This window comes from Ischnura elegans, chromosome 1 (genome assembly GCF_921293095.1).
Source record: "Ischnura elegans chromosome 1, ioIscEleg1.1, whole genome shotgun sequence".
NCBI classification, from domain to species: Eukaryota; Metazoa; Arthropoda; class Insecta; order Odonata; family Coenagrionidae; genus Ischnura; species Ischnura elegans.
Window position 1 is genome coordinate 33,612,520 of NC_060246.1, and position 22,623 is coordinate 33,635,142.

Genomic DNA, 22,623 nt, shown 5'->3' on the forward strand with positions numbered 1-22,623 from the left:
ATAGTAATAAGTATGATAGACGCAATTAAATTACGAGCAAATATATAAAAACAAGAGCAATTGTTTGGTTTTATCTATAGAAGAATGCAGCATGACACAATTGAGGGTTTAAATCTTCCCAAATACAATAAGTCCTTGGTATATGAACAAGATGCATTCCAAGACCTTATTCATGAGTTGATAAACCTGTGTTAAGCATTGAAACGTACGGTTATCCTGCATAATGCAACACTGCATTACAATTATCCGTTAACTCTTGACGGTGACGAGGTAATCTAGCTGCGCGTGTAACATAGCTGGAGCCAAAAAAAATCGGTATCCTTAGGAAGGAAGAATGGGCAAAGCGATGAACAGTTCCTGGCTTCACAACGGATTAAATTATACTTTGTTCAGATTATGCCCAAAGTGCGAGTTCCTCTATGCCATACCGCATCGGCCAACTCCAGAGGCGCCAAATTTGAAATTTTTGGCACACTTGAATTTTTCAAATGTTCATATCTCTGTAAGTTCATAAATTGACTGTTTGTAGAGGATTACGTCCAATTTACAAGTGGCAATGAGTAATTTTCAAGTGGCAATGAGTGGGTCACCATGATTCCACAGGAATGAAGCTTATTATATGATGTTATGTGTATAAAGAAGTATCTCCTACTGAAGAAAGAATCATAAATGTCGCTCTTGAGCGGAGTGCACGAGGAGAACTTAAACGTAGCACAATGATTATAACTTGACGTAATGTATACGCTCCTAAATGCCATTGCTTGGACATGGAACTTTGTAATGAAGTTCTTTTTGAAACTGCTGGGACCGGGACTGATGTTTGTAATTTTGTAATGACGAAAATTTCATAATAATGTTTCTTTTGCTATAGATGGCGTTGGCCTTTTCGTTGGGACCAACAATTTGCTTTGTAATAATGAGAGCTATGTAATAACATGGTTTGTATTAACGAGAGTATGGGAATTGCTGGCTGCAGAAAGGCATCATGTCGAAGTTGGAAGATTTTTCTTTTTTTTGTCTTTGCTAGGTGTTTTGTCTTTATTAGTCAGTACAATTTCTAAATGCCCATTTATCATAAACAAAAATATTTTCATAAAACTATATTTGTGGTGTACATGGGTTTACTAAGTTTTCTTTCTCTCCCGTTAAGTTAGCCAATTTGGACATGTTGCATTTCTGCAGTTAGCAGTTCATGTATAGTACAAAAAAATTGGTGGCATATCCATTTCCCAGCCTTGGTGGTGGCAGAGTAGCGTCCTTGCCTGCTGAACTATCATGGGTTCCAATCCCACCTTAATAGATTATACCTGCCAGATCTTGGATGTGAAAAACTGTCAGAGTTGAATTTAATAATGGACTATATGTATTCTGCTCTAAATGAAAGATGATATTATTATTATAGGTGTTTAAAAAACCTTTGCATTTGGGAGAATGTAAAAGAGCAGATTTTTCTTATTATTTACTGCTTCTTAAACCATACAATGCTATTTAGTTGTATAATTTTCTTTTCTAGATGGCAATAAAATTTACCAATGAACCCCCTCAAGGCATAAGAGCTAGTCTCAAGCGAACCTATCAGAACATTACACAGGTAAGTTGAAAGAGAGTTGCGTACTCCTGCCAGAGCAACTGCTTAGGAGTTACTTCTAAACCTTCAGTATATTGTACATTATTTTTGAAGAAAGGATTATTCCCTTGAAAGAATCATTATTTTTAGGGATGGACGGATCCTGAATTTTTTTCAGAAATGGATTTGATTTGAGGTATCAGATCTTCAGATATTTATGGATCCAAGACCATTATTTATTGTATGCTAAAAATTAAAAAAATAAAATGAATCAAGTTTCTTCTGGGTACATACAATACAAGCAATGCTATTCTGCTAATGTCTCAAACATTTAATTTTTTATTCTTATAGATTGGGACCAAATTATATAGAGTAGATATTACCAAATTAGATAGAATATATATTATATCCCAAGTAACATTGACCGTTGGGCCTCGGTTGGGGAACCGTAGTCACGGTTGGCTCATTGTGGGTGGATATGCCTACCAAATTCCACTGTTGGCCCAACGCAGATATTGTTCGTCGGCCCAACGAAACGGTTTATGCTGTTGGCCCAACGGAAATCCCCAACGATGGCCCTACGAAATGGATTATCATTGGGCCACTGTTGGGACATCATAACATTATAGTACGATTGCATAAGTTGCAGGATACGGTTCACATGGTTCCCTAGCAACCTAACAACCAAAACTTGTTTGGTTGTTAGGGATTGCTTTTATATGTTAATCATTCACTATGTCTTTGTGATAGCAGTTAAATAAAATAAGTCGAGTGCTTCTAACAAAAATAAGGCATTGACCTCATTTGGTAAGTCTTACAAAACTGGCATTCCTAAAATCATGTTACCTTAAACAGATAGTTTCGTGGAATTTTAAACTTTTCATCATTAACACTTTCGCTGCTAGCCATTTTGATGAAAAATATCGCTGTGAGCGGCAGTGGTTTTTCTGCATAACCAAGTAGATATGTCTCTATGGATACCGTAAAAAATAATAATAAAAATCCTATGATTGTTTTAAACAAATAAAACGAAGGACGCACCGGTGCGTCTGCCGCTCACAGCATTGCCAAAGCTATGCAACCCGTGTCACATGCGTTATGCAACCCGCTACACAAATATTTTTATCTCCCTTAATTCTCATCTAACGTTCTTATTATTCGACTGATTTTGCAAATAAATAGATGTTTTAAAAATTTGGAGTATTCGAAAGTGATAATTTTTTTAGTGAAAATATAATTTTCTCGTAAAATAATTACAAACTCATAATTTACTCATGGTTTTGGGATAACTTTCAAGAATCATCCTGAAAAAAACACTAGAATGAAGAGTGCTATTTAAGTCAGCAATAAATATAAGATGTTAGAAAATATCCTAAAGCATAAAACCGTGTTTTTAGGGGCAACCTGGATCGTAAGTGCTAACATATTTCCTCACTCTATTTTTGGCTCATACTCGGCACTTCTTTCTTCCTTTTCTTTTCATTTCCAAATTATGTGGTGAGTGGCCATGTTTAGGGGAACTCATTGAAGGCATTACCTCAGGTTGGACATTTAGCAATGTTTATAGTATAGTTTATTAATTCATCGCGGTATTCTAACAAATGTACACGTTTCCCACTAAATCTTTGGTATAGAATGAAAGAATGAATCATTATTATCTGAATTAAGTATATTCTCAGCTTTAGGTACCAACGGCGAGTTTTTGTTTCGTAAAGATAATATGACAACAATTGATCGGTCTAATCTTTGCCTCCAAAATGTTTATTGTAATCGTCCACCATACTGGGCTTAGTTGAAACCCTTCCCCGCCTGCCCGCAAAATCGTGTCCATACTCGGAGGAAATCGTCTTCACATCTCTTCATTATCAGAATGACTGTACAGTATGTTTTCTCTGTACAGTATGTTTTTGCAGACAATGGAAAAGGTTCACGCTGTCGTAAAAGTTATCCCTGTACACAGCGTGCCCCTTATTTTTTTAAATTTGCCAACAATTTATGAGTGACTTTCTCTGCGTTCCATGCTCCCCCCACTTTTTTACCCTCGGTGCCACAATATATCAAGCAATCCAAATCCAAACCGCGTGGTTCAGTGATAATGTACAATTTTATTTCATATTTGTGACGTTTGTAAGGAATGACTTGTTTTAATAGTAACTGTGGATAACGTCAACTCCATAGAACCATGGATTCGTCTAGACTCACAGCCCTTTCCACGTAGTACAATTCACTCATACTTGCATAGAATGTATCATGCAAGGGTCGTATATTGTAAAATGGATCACTGGGTAAGTGTTCGCATTCAACCACATTTCTATCTTAGTGATTAGCGCGCAATATTTGCAAAAGCTATCTCGAGACATGTATATGGAAAAAACAGGGAGATAATATATTTCAGATTTTTCCAATAATATTATAATCTACTAAGAGAAATAAAACCCATCGGAAATAGAAGGTCAAAAAAGTTTCCAATTATCTTCGACTCAAGACTTATTCCAAGACGATATTCTAATTTGGAGAAGTATTATTTCGAACCACATATTCAGCATTGATATTCGTTTCTGTTGCAACTCAAAAAACATCATTGGCAATGAGTCGTAAGTCGTAAGGATTCCCGCTGGGAACATTTAATTTTTGTCCTGAGGTGCCAGTAAAAGGGATATCTGTTACTTGGAGTTCATCTTTGTACCATAAATAGAAGTTATTTGAGTGCTTTCGGAACAGTTTTGATGAAGAAGCATGGGCGTTTTCTTCCTGACTCTCTTTGGACGACTCCTCTGGAATTCCTTCCTGGGATGCATTATCTTCCTTGCTGTCCATCTCCTCATCAAACTGCATAAGGATATCCATAAACTCTTAATTAGTCTTTTTCTTCAAAATTCTCTAAGGATATTCATCTCTTTTTTCATCGCGTTCCCGCTGAACCAGACGTTGATGCCACTGGCTCCTCAGCCATCTAATGTAATGGGAAAAAATCAAGATTTCAGGTAACCGGTGACACCTCCGATGATACTTCAGATGATAGATATCTCCGAAAATCGAGCATATCAATCTATTCCGAAGGCCCCGAGCACAGTACTTTCCTGTGGCAGCGTCGTACTTGCAATGATATTTCGGCCAGAGGGCGTGGAGGGATGAGAGTGAAAGGAATGCCTCGACGACTTTGTTTTTATAGGCCATACGAAACGATATCCGCATGAAATGAGACGAAATATTTCCCTTTTATTTCACACATTATCGTGATCGTCTTGGAATTCCCGGTGTTACATTTCCGTCATACCGGCATTGAATTTCATTCTCAAGGTCAATGCTAATGGATCCTGTGTAAAATATTTTATCTTGAAATAGTGGTCGATTTCAGTTCCGTGTGTAATGTATACGCAGAGTGGTAATTATATACCCATCTGTCAGTTTAACAAAGTACATAGCCTTTGCGATTGAACCGTAATATAACGAGACACTTGTTTATAATATTGTGTTTCGGGGTTTTGTGGAACAAGTGATTGAATGCTCAACAAAATTTTTCATTATATTTCAGCAAAATTCGGCAACATTACGGCATGTTTACATAATCAATAGGCTATATGGAAGAATAAAAGAAGAGTGCAATGGATTATAATTCATTATTATCGAATTTATGGTGATAATTTCTTAGAGCTAACTTTTTCCACGTTATGCACGATAAAGGGACATGTATAGAAAATTCTGGCATCGGACCTGGCTCAATCACGCGTATTACTTTTTCAAAGGATTTATTATAGCTAAACGTAATATCTTTTATGTACAAAAGAAGCAGCCATGACAATTGTCCAAACCAATGTGTTCACATATTTTTGCAATCTTCGGATATATCGACACATTTCCACATATTCGGATAAACTGAATATAAAACTTTATTTGACATAAATAATATTTAGAAGAGTTTATAAGGCATACGAGACCCATTTATCTCCAGTTCCAAGACAATTTAGCTCAGAAAAATTAAAATAGCAAAAAAATTACGAAAAAATAGAAAAAAGATGAAAAAGTATTTACCTAAATAATGAAAGGTGAATCCTAGAAACGACGGCCAATACTGGATGGTACGGAATGTAATAGAGCAGCGAGAGGTAATTTGGAGCGCCCAAGACGTTCTCGGCTGATTCTATGGGCATTTGAAAACGGGTCGAAGCAGGACGCACGGGTGCGTCCTCCGCTCAGCATAATAGTTTGCGCAGGACGCACCGGTGCGTCCGCCGCAGCGAAAGTGTTAATTTAGATAGATCGATATGTATATTTTTTCAGATTGTGGCATATCTAGTACAAGTGGAAGTTTTAATGAAAACAGTGTTTCAATGGACAAAGTGAGTGATTTAGTCCTCTCTGAAGAGAATGAGATTGAATTTGTAGGAGTAAACCTAAATAACAACTGCACAATTATTATTTTATGGAAAATACATCAACTATATTATACTCAATCAGTGTTTCTGTGATTCCTATTAATATCCCTAAATCTTGCACTTATTAATCCAATTAAGTAAAATGGACTAAACTTAACAATTTCGTTACCGAAGACCAGAGAATAGGAATTGTGAAGGCAATTGAATCAAATAACTCAGGGGTGTACATCTTGCAGTGTGACATGTTTGAAATTAAGGAGGATTTCTTTGAATTACCTCTTAGAAGTGGTACCATTGGTATATTTGTAGTAAAAAAATTAGTACCTGGATGCAAATTGCACAGTCCACCCAGATTTTATCTAAGTGTGTTTTGTTGCCCTACAAAGAAGATGGACAGTTTTTGTGTGTGCCATATTGTAATATGGAAAGGTGCTGTTGAAATTTTCCTAATTTTGTCCTAATAACAAGTGTCCTAATTTGTGAAAATAAAAGTTGGGGACCTTCTGAACTGATATTGATTTTTTGTTTTCCACTTTTAACCACTGTAACCTTACTTTGTCCTATAGCATTGATTGTTAATGTATTTAATTTCATTTTGATTTATCGGGAGTTAAAGGTAAAGATTCTATCTATGTACCGGTATCATATCAAGTGAGAAGGTAAATTAATTTAACTCTCATTCTATAAAAATGAGGAATGCCAGTAAAATACAGTAGACTCTCGTTATTACGAAGTTCACGGGGCCGAAAAATCGGAGGTTCGTAATAACGAAGTTCGTAAGAACGTTTCTTTTAAGAATCGTCGAAAGAAATAGTGTATTATAAACGCTATTAAATTACGCGGAAATATATATAAACAAGAAAATTCGTTTCAGTTTTTCAACAGAAGACTACGCCATGACGCAATCGAAGGTTGATATCTTCCCGAACACATGAACTCCGATGTTCAAACTAGATGCGCCCCAAGACCTTGTTCCAAGGTTGATAAAATTACAGTCCGGCCACCGAGAGTTGTCCAGTAACAGACAATGGGCTGGGTAGGGGGTATGGGAGCCAGGTAGGAAAGCGAAACGCTTGCAAAGTGTTCCATGAAGAAAATAACCGGAAGGGACGATGAGCGTGAAGGACCTAGAGGGATAATTACTTGTTCTTGTGATTCGATGAATGGGCTTATTTTGGTTGGTCAGGCTTATTTCGGTGCTCGAATATGCATTTGACAAAGTTGTATGACTAGACGAGGGTGTGAGGTGCGTTTTGGGGACAGCGATTGGCTTTAAACCGTGCTGACGCAGGATTATCCACCCCTCCTATTGTGCCGTAATCGGACACCCCTCGCCAGCCGGACTGCATGTAAGTTATCGAGGAGTACGGTTATCCTGCGGGATGCAACACTGCATTACACGTATGCGCTAACTCACGATTGTGGCGACCTGATCCATCGGGGCCTGCGATGCATCCGGAGCCGAGAAAATGTCTCCCCGCGGTAACGAAGAACGGGCGAAACGCTGAACAGTTCCTAAATTCACACCAGATTCAATGATACCTTATTCAGATGGTGATTACAGTGAGAGTTTCACAGCGCCAAACCGCGTAGTATCGGCCAAATCGAAAGGCGCCAAATTTGAAATTTGAAAGTTTTGAATGCTCGTATCTCTGAAAATTCGTACATCGAATGTGCATAGGAAGAGGATTGACTGTACATCCAATTTACTAACGGTTATGAGTGGGTCACCACGACTTCACAGGAATGAGGGCTGTTATATGATGTAGCGCGTAAACTGAATAAATAAACATAATTGACGCTCTTAAGCATAGTACACGAGAATAACGTGGCGCGATTATTAAAACTTAAGTGTTGTGAATATCCACCTAAATGCCGTGACTTGTGCGTGTAACTTCGTAATAAAGTTCATATTGTAACCGCCGGGACCGGAACTTGGGTTCGTAATTTCGTAAAAACGATAATTTCGTAATAACGTTTCTTTTACTATAGCTTGGATAGGCCTTTTCGACGGGACCAACGATTTGCTTCGTAATAACGAGAACTTCGTAACAACGTTGTTCGTATTAACGAGAGTCTACTGTATAGCTTTCGTTGGGAAACGGATGGCAGAATTGAAAAGGGCCAACAGTGTATCATTGGAGAGGGGTTGGCCTATAGTTGGGAATATGAAGGCCCGACTGTAATGCTCTGTTGGCCCATCGTTGGGGAATCGTTGGTTGGGATACGGTTGGCGAGGTGGCCAAATCATACCATGGGCCAACCGCTGTGTCCCACCATCTGCCAACAGAGGGCCAACCAAAAATGTTACTTGGGATCTGTTTGTTTTTTTATTCCCTTGCCTAGGAATTTTCATACAGATCTGATTTTTTTCAGTGAATTCGGATCCAATATCATTTTCAAGTGAAACATAGTATCCTCAGATATTCGGATCTGACATATCCAATAAAATCATCCATAATATTTTTTTTGTAAAAGTGGATGATGAAAAACCCTAGGCAGTAACCTTGAAAGAAAATTAATGCAGACGATGAATAATTATTACTGGTCACTAGTACCTAATAACACCTTGAATTGAAACCAATTGTATCGTCTGGTGTCATAATTGTTACACCCTCATCTATCTACAGGAGTTATTTAACTTAAAAAGAGCATAATGTTTTTGTGTTTTTGACCAACAGCATAGATTTGATACATTTCAGTAATGAATTTCTGTCACTCAATCAAAAAATGTGTTACAATAATTTAAAAGTTACATAGAATTACTGACAGTTATATTGCCTGTTGGTTAGTGTCCCTTATTTCGGCAGAATATATTTTTTTCACTAAAATCTTTGTTATAAATCCCTGTATTTTTTTCTTTTCATCATAAAAGTCCAATTATGAAATTTTATTCAATAGAATGATATTCACCTGACCCGAATTTTTCATCGATTTCGAAATGGCATTTCAAATGGATATGAGGAGAGATTATTTTTTTTATTAAGCAAGAGTAAAAACCAAAAATTAGTACCTTTTAACTGTTTTATTGCTAGTATTTTAATTAAAATAGGTTTTATTGTAGTTGCTCAAAGTAAATTATTACAAGTAACTAGCTTTATTACTTTACATACCTAATGTTTTCGTGATATGAGATTGGTAATATGTATTATCACAATTTTTTTTAAATATGGAAATGAATACAATCAGAGTATGGTTTTCAAATTTTATGAAAAAATTTCTTAATTCATTAAGCAGATGATGGGCATTGTGTGATTGCTCAGTGATATTTTTCTTTTTTCATCCGTAATAATATCTATGACTCAAACTTGTTTTACAGGATACCCTGGATTACTCAACTCAATCTCAGTGGCCACCTCTGTTGTACGCAGTAGCCTTTTTACATACAGTAGTCCAGGAAAGAAGAAAGTTTGGACCTCTTGGTTGGAATATACCATACGAATTCAATCAAGCTGACTTCTCAGCAAGCATTCAATTCATACAAAACCATTTAGATGATATGGACCCAAAAAAGGTATGAAGATAAACTGATAAATGTAAAGCTAAGCTTTTTGGGAGATGCTACTCAGGCTCTTGAGTGTTTATTTATCTAATCATTGACAGTTTATTTTTCCAGTCAGAGTCAATGAATTATGATTTTGAGTCTGAGGGAATGATCCTATTTGCTGATTATCATTTATACCTATGGTTAATACGTAAATACTATAGGGTTAAATAAAATAAACAATATTAAATAGTAATAAACAAAAAGAGAAAATGAAAAATAAATAATATACAGCAGACTCATGATTATCTGGCTGCGGATTATCTGTGCATAAGTTTCATACTCCTTCAATGCTTTCCGTAATCTTTATAAAAAAATAAAATCGGACATAAAAACACCAGGATTATTGCATTTTAACCTTTTCCCTACAAAGACCGTGTTTCCACGGCTTGACTTTATCGACGCTAAAGTCCGAAGGCCGTGTTTTCACAGCTTTGTGGTCAAGCATGGCAAGTGGGTCCCAAACGCCATTAGGGTCCCAAGGCACGAGAGGTCCGACCCTTTCTTGTGGGGATTATCTCGGCCCATTCCGGCACTTAATGTCCCACTCAAGGAAGGTGTTCATGGTCACTTATTTGTTTATAAGTTAGAATAACTAAAAATGTACATGTTGCATTTATTGAAAATCAATGCCAAGAATTGCATTCTGGATGCTCTGCTGATCGGTTCCAAAATTTAAACGGAACTCTAGCGTTCATATTAACGGAGTTAATCATCACCTAGAACAAATTTTGGAGACCCTAAGGTTAGATGTTTAATTGTTATTTTTAAACCTTACTAGCAAATGTATAGGAGCGATATTGTTATGATTTACATCTAAAGATATACGTTACTCTGATAGCCACATTCTAAGTGTACATTTGCAGTGAAATTTGGTGAAATATTCGATTGAACTCCTATGAAAAAAAGCCCTCGTAATGTAATAAAATATGATTAGACTAGAAGCAAAAGTAAATTTAGTTCAAAACAAAACATTTGAACAAATTTTCTTTAAATCCAAAAAAAATGATATTAGCATAAATAATGTAGGTATTTAGTATAAAAATATTTTTTGAGCAAATTAATTTAAAAACAAATAAAGCACTGTTTTCATTTTCCTGAAATTTTGGTTTCCTTAATCTTTTCTATGTTACAACTTGAACAACCGCGGATTGCCCCCCTCTAGTTTTGATCCTGGGTACGCCCTTGGTACATGGGCACCTGCTCCAGCAGAAGACAATGAGCGGCGGGAAAAAACAATTAATTCATTTTAGAAGATTCTTCAATGGGTAACCAATCTTAAATTGAGAAAAATGAGGTCTACGATTTTGAAATGTATGTTTCATTTTGCAAATGCACAATTATTGCTGTGGCCTCGCATGCAGTTGAATAAAGCCGAAGGGAACCCGAGATTTCAGGCACGTTTGCGCTGTGACCAGTCAAGGTCAATCTTAAGAGGAAGGGAACAGTGGAATTGAAAGCAGAAGGGAAAAAAGGAAGCAGAGATGAAGGGAGTAGAGATAGCATGAGTCACAGTCAAGCACTCGCATTCGTAGACAGTGTATCATAAGCACTGGTTTATTAGAACCACTGTTTTGCAATGGTGTGATCTGGCGCCAGTTGCCTTCATGGGAGCTCAATGTTCCTATTTTCCAAGCATCGCGGTACACGATCACGCTCAGTGATCATGAATCCACATTCCCCAGCAGTTGCATCCCGGGCAACTTGTGCATGATGCGACCCCGTGGTGTGGTGCCTGAAAGTGTAGTTTATGATGTGATGCAGTGGTTTTGAAGCACTCTGGCAAACCACTTTTCTGAATTCGTGATCATGCTGCCAAGCATCACGCAGCCACGGATGCCTGGTTTTTGGAAACCAGGTCTTACATGGAGCAGTAGGAATACAAGTACAACCATATTATTGCCACTACAAAGATTGAAGTTGAGTGATGAAAGCTCTCGATGAGTCTGGGAGGCAATCTAAAATAACAAACTATATGCAAAAATATTAATTCATTGTTTGATTTACTTAATTTATGAACATAACGATAAATTAAAGAGAAAGTTAGGATTATCCATGTTTTCCGATATTTGTTCATGCCTCTCCTCATCATTAACCCAGATAATTTTGCTGTATATAAGATATCCTATGAGGGTTAAACTTATTCTTACAACATTTAACTTTCATCGTATTTACTATTTTTGCATTATTTCATTTTATTTGCCAATTTTGTTTGATGGAATCTCAGGAATTTCACAGATCTCTAACAACAGCATGTTCTTTACCATTATTCATGAGCAATAGCTGAAGCATTAAAAAATTTAAAATTGTCAGCATTCAAGCCAAGAGCTACAAAAGGAAATTTTGCTTGATATTTCTGCCACAGTCTTACAATAACTGTGTATTTTTTTGAATTCCATTTATTTTCATTGGTTACAGAAACTTTTCTACTGTTACAGGGTGTGTCATGGCCCACAGTGTGCTATATGCTGGGTGAAGTTCAATATGGTGGTCGAGTGACAGACGACTTTGATAAAAGGCTATTGACTACCTTCACTCATGTTTGGTTTTGTGATGTTTTACTCAGGCCAGGATTTGAATTTTATCGCAATTATAAAGTTCCATCAACACGTAACCTTCAAGGATATATTGATTACATAAATTCTCTACCCTCCACTGACACTCCAGAAGTTTTTGGACTGCACACAAATGCGGATATCACGTACGTAAATAAGTAAAATGTTGAATTACTTGAAATTTCATAATTTTACTCTTTTTATTATTCATGTGTGAGTTTATCTAATTCACATGTTTAGTAAACAAATTAAATAATTCTCCCTGTTTGGTAGTGGATCCAGGAATAAATTTTGAGGGAAATTAAATCTTTGTAGACCATAGGCTGTGTAAAAAATGTAATTACATTTGTATCTCTCTGAAAGCCTCTCTTAACTTATTTCACACAAAAATGTAGAAAATATTCTTTACATGGATCATTTGAAGACTTTGATAAATATGGGAAGGACATTGGCCAGATATCTGCTGAAAGTCTATAAAAAGAAAACTATTATATTAGTTTGCAGCAAAAAAGAGGAGATTGGGAGTAACACTAAACTGGTAAAACAAAAGGTTAAAGAGATGAAAGTTTTGCTACCTAGGAAGCCGATTGACCAGCGATGTGCGAAGCAGGAAAGAAATCGTAAGTAGAACAGCACAGGCAAAGAGGGCATTCTACAAAAAGGAGAATTCACCTACAGCTAAAAATACAAGCATATAAGTAAGGAAACAATTCATCCGGTGCTAACTATGAAGCATGTTTCTCTCTGGAGCGAGTCTTGGATGTTAACAGCTGCCTGGGAGTCAAGAATGGAAGCATTCAAAATGAGATGCCACCAAATTATGATAAAGAAGAAATGGATTGATTAATCAATGGGGAAGTGCTACCTAGGGTGGGAGAAAAGACAAGTCTTCTAAAAATCCTGAAGAGAATGCAGGATGACTTAATCAGCCACATCATGAGACATGTTCTGGGCTGATGAAGGCAATCGTCTAGGGATGGGTGGACAGGAAGAAGGGAAAGGGACATCCCCAAATACATAGGACATAGGATTTATTATTAAGTACGTAAAAGTGAAGAAATACGTAAACTACATTAAAAGGCTAGCTGATATGAGAGTGGAATGGAGAGCTGTATCAAACCAATCTCATGATTGTTGACTTGTGATGATGTTGATGGAGCATTTTCATAGCCGAAACTTATGAGCTAAAATTGGATGGATTCTGGAAAGAAAGGTCTCACAATACCTTTCAGATTCTTTAAATCACCTCATCCTTAGGAGATCTATGAGCTTTGGTTAACATTGTACTCTTTGTTACAACTAAAACAACACTATACTCCAGTCCTCCATTTATCCCCATTCCATGCAAGTTAGCTAAAAAATTATAATGATGATTTCAGAACACTGGAGAATTTATAGTGTTGCTATATTGGAAAAATTTATATTTCATGGAGTTTTTTCACATGGTACAGCATAGTGAAATTGTATTCATATACCGTATTTCCCGGCCGATAAGACGCACTTTTTTTTCTCCTAAATGTGCTGTCAAATTTGCCTGCGTCTTATGCGCCGATGGTATACGGATATCACGGGTCCTATAATAAGCAACCGTTTTGACAGGATAAATAATTACCATTAGGTATTTTTTAGTGTATCAGGCATTGAAAATAGTTCAATTCATTAAAAATTTTGATAATAGCACTCTTTTGAGCAGGTTGTTAGAAATAAAGTTTTAATACGTCGATGTCTAACTCCCTTAAAAAAAATTCCCGGATAAATCAGAAATGCATACAATGTAGCATGTTTAGTTTAATCTTGCAATGGGTGCTGCTGCAAAACTTGCATACATTGAGCTAAAGGAGATGTCATCTATATGCTAATACATTGTATCTCTCACGATAAACTCACGAGTCTACCGGCACCACCGGCACTCAACCTTAGGTAACAAAGTATGAGCTCGGTGTTCAGTCAGTTCAGGCGTAATACGTATCTTTCTATTTAGTCTGCACATGTGCTTCTAAGCACAGAAACTTGGTAATTTCTGTATAAAAAGTCAAAATTAGAATAACCTAATGGGATCTAAAGAGAGAAGATTGTCGTACAGTATTGCGTTTAAACTTGAAGTCGTGAAATATGCTTCGGAACACGGCAACCGGGCAGCTGCAAGGCGTTTCGGCCCACCTCCAACGGAGAAGATGATACGAGAATGGCGGAAGCAGAAGGTAGATTTAATGAATGCAAATAAGAGTAAGAAAACTTTACGTTCATGTTCTCCGAAATGGCCAAAGCTTGAGGAGCACGTTAAGACCTGGATAATAAATCACAGGAAGGACGGGATCACTGTTTCAACAAAAATGATTTTAATGGAAGCGAGAAAGTTGGCGATAGATATGTCTATTGCCGATTTTTCTGGGACAACGTCGTGGTGTGAAAGATTTATGAAGAGAAATGGTCTGTGCATGCGTACTAAAGCCACAATAGCACAAAAACTGCCACCCGAATACGAAAGAAAAATTATCGAATTCCATAAATACGTTCTTAACCTGAGAAAAATGAAGTGTTTTGAAATAGGACAGATAGGAAATATGGATGAGGTTCCCTTGACATTTGATGTGCCATCAAATAGAACTGTGGACGTTAAAGGTACAAAGACAGTTACGATAAAGACTTCCGGCAACGAAAAAACACGCTATACTGTTGTCCTTGCATGTTGTGCTGATGGTTCAAAACTCCCTCCTTTGTTGATCTTTAAACGAAAAACGCTGCCTAAGTGTACAATTCCACATGGAATTTATATTCATGTTCATCATAAGGGATGGATGGATGGAGAGGGTATGAAACTGTGGTTGCAGAGGGTGTGGTCCCGGCGTCCAGGCGGACTTCTGAAGAAATCGTCTTTGTTAGTGTGCGATCAGTTTAAGGCCCATATAACGGAGTCCGCAAAAATCCTTGCTACAGAACTGAAGACGCATCTTGCTGTGATTCCTGGTGGATTGACTTCTCAACTGCAGCCTTTGGATGTTTCAATCAATAAACCATTCAAGGGATTTATGCGTGAAGAATGGATAAAGTGGATTGAGGCACCAACTCACGATTTCACACCGACCGGAAGAATGAAACGGCCGTCAATTTCTACCGTTTGTGAGTGGGTGAAAAAGTCCTGGCAGAAAGTAAAAACTGAGACTATCATAAAGTCTTTCAAAAAGTGTGGAATCAGCAATGCGCTAGATGGAAGTGAAGATGACATTTTGTATGAGGAAAGTGACGACTCCCGAGAAAATATCTACGCGAATGATTTTAGCAGCAGTGATGAGGAATTTCTGGGTTTCTATGATGAATAAACTCTGATATATTTGCTCATTAATAATTTTAAAAGTTTTTAATATTAAAGTTCCGTTTTTATGTAAAATTTTATCATTAAAATTCTTTTTTGTATTATCCAAGTATTTTAGTTTTTTTCGTAAATTCTAACCTGAAAAATCCAGGTGCGTCTTATGCGCCGGTGCGTCTTATAGGCCGGGAAATACGGTACATTGTTAATCTCTATAAGTGAATTATGCTCATTAAAAAAATACTCAAATACTAAAAATCTTCATGCCAAATAACTAATTTAAATCATTGAAAGCAGAGCCTTAAATACATCAGAGGCAAATGAGAACATAAGTAACTAATATTAAACTAAGCATAATAAATTTTGTTATCATATTTGAAAACACAGAAATCTCTGTGCCCGGTCCTCAACATTCAGCATGCAAAACACAGAGATCTCTGAGATCAGTCGACAAAGTGTTAATGTCGATCTTTGCTTGGAGTTTGTGTGTGTTAGGAAAATAATTCTGATAAATTGATTTTAAAATAAGTCTCAATTCATGGTTTTTAATTTTGATCCTACTACAAATATTGTATCTTGTCATTATGTTTTCCATATTTAATAGAATTTTCTCTGTATCTCTGTCCCTGCTATGTTTGCTAAGTCATTGGTAAATTGCAGCATGGTAATTTTTTCATGGATAGGTTGGAACATTAATTTTGATGTCCAACTTACCAGGATATCTTTAATTGCCTGCCCAAAAAATCAGCATTTGAAGTTCCACGCTTAAATTTTACTTGCTCATGTACTTTCGTGGGCCAAATAATTTACTTCCTGCTTCCGTTAATGAAAAATGAGAGGATGATTAATAAATTTTAACTTTTTGAATGCCAGTTCGCTAGTACATGCACTGGAAATTGGCTAAAACTTCATTTCATTATAGTATTGAAGATATATTTACACGCATTGTAATAACTTGGAGTGTGACGAATTGAAATTTAAATTTGGTCTTTCCTCATAATTGTATTGCAGCTACCAGATAAATACAGCCAAGGGCATCTTAGATACTATTCTTAGTGTTCAGCCCAAAGAAGGAGGCAGTCAAGGGGGAGAAACAAGAGAGAGTATCGTGTACCGCCTAGCTGAAGATATGTTGGAAAAATTACCAAAACAGTACAATAATTTTGAGGTGAGTCCTTCTTGGAAAATGCAGTAGCATATATTAGTCATGTGTGTGGAATGTACTTAAATAGTGTTCCATGCTCATGGTCTATCAGAAACCTAGAGCGGAATGTAAAATGATCGTAAATCTCCTGCCTTTGAAAACCCAATAAGAAATTTTTTTACGTGAAGCTATCATGGAATTATTTCTTAAATGCCTGTGAAATACTAATCTTTAATCTGTGGAAATTATGTGAAATATTTATGTCTGTGAAGGACAATCAGCCTTTCTGAAAATTTCATGTGAAATTTAATGATAGATCTCCAGAATCCAGATTTATTTAAAACAGTACAAGGAAATAGAATAAATGTCTCTAACAGGGTTCCTACTCAACCGTGAAAACCTTTAAACCGTAAATAAGCAGTGAATTTAGTTCACCGTGAAAAAACCTGGAAAAAGCCGTGAATTTCGCCATGAAACCTTAAATGTATCGCAATCTTGATAATAATACTACGATTTACTGATCAAATTCGGTATGTTAATCATGTTTCATGGTCAGACACGCGCAGACTCTTAGTCTACGCATTTCTCTACACACGAATATTCGAAGTGTAGTAATTGGTCCGTACTATATGACGACACATTGACCGATATTTTCCATTTTAATGGCGGAAGTCTGTTATTTTGTCTAAGCGTTTCAATTTCAGTGATAGCTTGGGATGGACTTGTATTCGAAAAAGGACGAATGAAATAACTTGCATTTCTAATGGGCCCAGAATGAACCATTTACGAAAATTATCTGATTTGTAACTCGAAGTTTGGCTCCCAATCGAAATTAGGGCACATGCCATATGCTTAGAAATATGAGTTTGCCATTGGAATTTTACCTAAGGAAACATTTCTACGGCAAATAGGCTTTCAATTTATGGCAATAGCTCTCAATAGACTACGCTCACCTCGTTTGAAGATTGCGGTCCCGTCGTATAATTTTCCTGCACCCATCGTTTAACGAAAATGAGATGAAGTGTTTACAAAGTGTTGTTTGTGGCTAATAACGACAGACACCCCCAGGAGATTGAATTACTATGGGGAGAAGCTGAGTGCAGTGGGATAGTAACATTAGCACATTTCCCAAGATCCGCTATTCCCCTCCACTCAGAACTTGCCTCCCCCCTCTGAAGCTTTCCTCTTCTCCAAAATAAAAAAAAGGTCTCAGCTCGCGCAGGGATCATATTACGAAGACCTTAGCTTCGAAAAAAATATCAGGTTACACGAGAAAAATAGAAACGTGTTTCGCGCCCCCCCCCCCTTTTCTCACCCACTGACCTTTTTCAGCGTAACTGCTTCAAAGTTCCCAGTTTCTGGAGGTCAATTGCTGCATGAATCACCTATTAGCCCAAAAGGTGTCTAACAATGAATTTCGGCTGTTGACATTATAATTTTATTAGATTGAAATATTTGTAAAGTGCATGTAATTCTAAAAAGAATGAGACCATACACGACGTATTTTTAACGTTATTTAAGCATTTAAAACAAGAAAATAGTTGGAAAAATACAATGATGATTTCTGGCGAAACTCGATATCCTCGTAGTTGAGCTTCTTGGCAGTTAATGTGGCATTTTTCCGAAAACAGGATATCAGGTTATTATCAGTTATCAATTTATGAGTTATACTATAAGTCTCAGTTGTAAGAGTTACTGAGGAAAGGATATCTTGTCAAGATATTTTGTTTCTCCCTACTAACAATCCGGATTCATATACTCATCTGGCGCTACGATAATTAGAAAAGAATGTGTAAGTTGCCTTCTCTTTAGAACAGAAAATTTCATGGCTATTTATATGGCAGGATATTTTAAAGAGATATTATTCGAATCAACAATATGTCCTTAGTGTCTCGATAAAGTACTAGTATTCCTGTAATTGGCTAAAATCTTCTTTGAATCCTTTAACAAATATCATAATTACGCGCCAAAATCCTGTGTTTCCTGGGACATAGGCAACCTATCCAAACATTCCCGCATTCATCGTTTTTTCGTCCAACCCCCTAAAAAACTATAGATCGAGGTTCCACTGTAATTATATGAAATTGATTTTTTGATTTATCACACTTTATAAACAATTTTAATAAATATTTTCGGCGATCTGAGAAAGATTGGGTAAGGGAAATTTGGTTACTGTGCGGTAATAACAGCGTGCGCAAAACACAATCTCTCAAAGGTGCGAGGAATAGGGTAGTTTCCTTCATCAAAGAAAACGAAAAGCATTGATTGCGATTCGTTACCCACCATTAGTGTATTCAAAATATACAAATTATTTCGTTTTAGAAATAGCGGTTTTGACGAATGGCAATGGTCCATTTTTATCCTCATTTGAAAAGGGCCAGATTGGCGCCCATGCGATGCCACTCCACGTGACGTCACAGGGACCTAGTTTCTATACGAGAAGATAGGAGTTATACATCGTCTGAGGTTACCAATGCATGCATGAGGCGTAGAGCTCAAGGAAACATGTCTTAATAATCTCTTATTAAAACTGGCTAAAGTCGAAAAGTTTTCTTCGTTTGATAAGGTATTAATAATCATTATTTAAGCCAAGTGCTACCAGCCAGCAGGGTACTCAGCTACCCGCTACCAGCCTGCGTCGTATCAGCGCTAAGCCTCACCTCAAGGTCACCTCACAGGGGGGCAGCGGGAACCAGAAATAAGTCTCACGGAGAGATTTCCCGGCATTCATACTTACGCGTCGCGTTTTCGCGCGCTTGAAAATTTTCACTTTTCATTTAATCGCGAAAAATAGATATCTAAAAAAAGAGACATTTAAAAATCTAAATGCGTGAAATACGTACTCCAGGTGTAATAATCTTTCGATTTAGGCAATAAAAAAATAATAGGAAACCACCCTATTAAAAAAGGAGTTCCGGTGTTCAGACGGAATAAGGGCATTCGCATATTAAAGGAGGCCATGGTATTCGGCGTCCGGGCAAGAGCGCGGTTGGGTTGGGCCTTAAGTTGGCCCTGAATTTTCCAAATGCTGACGTCATAACAGATATCACTTTTCATTGCTGCTTTTACATTATATGTCTCGTACATATGGCATATGTCGCGTTTGTTGATTTTTAGTTAATATACGGCCGCTGATTGTCCTATTTTTTACTTATAAACGAACCATGAATTTGACGACATTGAGACCGTACAAACCTGGAAAAAACCGTGAATTTCATTATTAAGGTAGAGTGGGAACCCTGTCGAAGTATGACAGTTATTTATTATATAAAAAAGATAGGCCTTATACTTTATAACAAATTATGCGCTGAAATAAAAAATATTAACAGTTTCATTTTTACCCTCCAGCACGTTAAAACATTACTATTTTAAAGTGTTTAGCAATTTAAAGGTTTGCTGGATTTCCTCAGCAAGCTGTACAGGCATGTTATATATGTATCTGATGGTTGTATAATGAGAACATGAGAAGAATGCTTTTCTGTCCCTAATGCCAAGAATGCAAATAAGCAGCTTAATTTAATATAACGATTTCTGTACCTGATGATGTCGCCTCTACGACGAAACCGGTCGTCTTGAATAAATCGTGTCAAGAAGTACCATAACTTTTTATTGTTCAGAATGGATTTTCACAAAGTAAAGCCAGAAACAATCCAGCTTAAATAAATTTATATGAGGATTTTTGATAGCATTAACTACTTATTTCATGTTCTGATGCCTGTCTTACATAAGTACTTTACCTTACAATAAGCAGCTAACTTGATTTTTGCCATCATAACTCATAAAAAAAAAAGAGTTGGCCTCATCTGCCTCAGCTAGCTGTATTATAGTTGATATTAACACATTGCATACCGGGGTAAGCTTATGTTTAGAATATAACTTTACCCAATCAAACGTTATGATGCATCAATTCATTATTAATAAGGAACAGCAACTGAAAACGTACTAATGAATACGTACGCTTGTACGCTTTAAAATTGTTTAGGTTGACGTGCCTAAATGACGAGAATCTTCGTCATCCGTACGCAACGTGTTAAGAGAAAAAAATTATCCTACAAAAATTAAGACAACAGAGATAAATGATAAATTTCATTGGATTTAACCAAGTATTTCTCCCTCAGTATCATTTTAAAAAGATTTCAGAAAAAATAAAAATATCTTAACTACCTATGTCTTACTTTTTCAGGTTCGAGAAGCCTTGCAAAGAATGGGGCCTTTATTACCAATGAATATATTTCTTCGTCAAGAAATTGATCGTGTTCAAAGAGTCATTAAAACTGTGTACTCAACACTGTGCGACTTGAGGTTAGCAATTGATGGAACAATTGTAATGAGCCAAGGTTTACGAGAGACTCTAGATGCAATGTATGATGCTCGGATACCAGACCAGTGGCAGAAGGTCAGTAAGACATTACTAGATAGTGACACCAACTTTGATAGACTCTTCCTTTCATATTTTAATCAATAAAATTAACTTAGCAATTATATGAAACTAAGCTATGTAAAAAATTGATGAAACCATGGGGAGAAAAGGGAGATTTTCCACTACCCCTCAGTGTATAAGGGCAAAAAATTTTTGTTGAGGCTAATCATTTACCTCTTGTAAACCAAGCATAGTTTATCAGTAGGTATGTCATTTTATACTCTGGCTACACATATTTGGCTCAAAATCCTCTGTCTTAGCCAACAACCAGGGCCTGACGTATAGTTGAAAGTTGAGTTGTCCATTGGGTGCTAATTGGTGGCTGTTGATGTCAATTGTCGCCGAAGCTTGATTTTCTCTTCTCAAGAGTACGTCCGAGCAGTGCTGCATAAAAATAATCTGAATAAAGCTGATGTTTTACCCATGCTCTTCCGCTCGGTGTTTAAGTTGACATTCCACTTATAATGTCCATTATAAATCAAAATACAATAGGGTAGTTTACATCATCAAAGAAAACGAAAGTCATTGATTGCGATTCCTTACCCACCATTATTGTATTCATAATATAAAAATTATTTGGATTCAGAAATCCCAGTTTAGACGAATGTTAACGGTCAATTTTAACCGCATTTGAAAAAGGCCAGATTGGCTCCCATGCGATGCCACTCCTTGTGACGTCACAGGGACCTAGTTTCTATTCGAGTAGATATGAGTTTTACATCGTCTGAGATTACCAATGCATGCATGAGGCACAGAGCTCAAGGAAACATGCCTAAATAATTACCTATTAAAACTGCCTATGGTCGGAAAGTTTCCTACGTTTGATAAGGTATTAATAGTCCTTATTTAAAACAAGCGCTACCTGCTAGCAGCCTGTATGTCAGCAGCGCACACATCTTCGCCCCAAGGTCACCTCACTTTGCAGCAGTGGGAACCAGAATGACGTAACGCTGTTTTTTCCCTGCAATCATACTTAGCCATTGTGTTTTCGCACGCTTGAAAATGTTCACTTTTCATTTAATCGCAAAAAATAGATATCATCATTTAAAAATCTAAAAGTGTGAAATTCGTACTCCAGGAGTAATAATCTTTCGATATAGGCAATAAAGAATTACAGGAAACCACCCTATTGTTGAACCCTCACTCTTGATACATGTAAATTTTTACACCTTTTCCTTGGATATTTCGTGCAGTATCGTTGCTGATGGTTTAAATGTCATATTTAAATTAAACAGCATTCAAATGGAAAAACACTATTAGAAAGAAGTACTTTTATTTATTAATTTCATTGGAAGCTGTGTGATGGTGTCTAGTCAACTTTTTTGATAAATCTCTCCAATGATGGCCGGACTACAGCTTTCTCCTTCTCTTGGTAAAGGAGCCTTTAGCAAGCTGTGTCTCTCTCAAAAAAGCACCCTGATTAAAGTCAACTCTGCGATCATATGGGTTTGTATTGTCTGCATGTGAGCAAATATCGTGGGAATTTCAAAAAAATACAGCCAAACGTACGAAAATCCAAATTTAGCGTACAGAAGTCAAGTAAAAGGTGTCAATTTCGAATGTACGAAAGTGTGAATTGTATGAAAGTCGAGGACTGCCTGTATCCCTCAAAAAGCTTTAAAACTCAGCATTTTAAACCATTTATCTAAAAAATTTTCTGGGGGAGGGCCCAGCACCTCCTGCTTACCCTGGTGGGTATTCCATACC

At 36.8% G+C, this 22,623-nt stretch overlaps 1 protein-coding gene across 1 annotated transcript in view; it reads left to right on the top strand.

Annotated features, from left to right (window-relative positions):
• LOC124158523 (dynein axonemal heavy chain 5) overlaps window positions 1-22,623 on the top strand; it is a 174,866-nt gene that overhangs the window by 142,641 nt on the left and 9,602 nt on the right. The window contains exons 70-74 of the mRNA XM_046533651.1: window positions 1,514-1,591; window positions 9,263-9,457; window positions 11,926-12,188; window positions 16,364-16,520; window positions 20,680-20,892. Of these exons, the coding sequence (XP_046389607.1) occupies window positions 1,514-1,591; window positions 9,263-9,457; window positions 11,926-12,188; window positions 16,364-16,520; window positions 20,680-20,892 (906 nt within the window). The remainder of the gene's footprint in view (window positions 1-1,513; window positions 1,592-9,262; window positions 9,458-11,925; window positions 12,189-16,363; window positions 16,521-20,679; window positions 20,893-22,623) is intronic.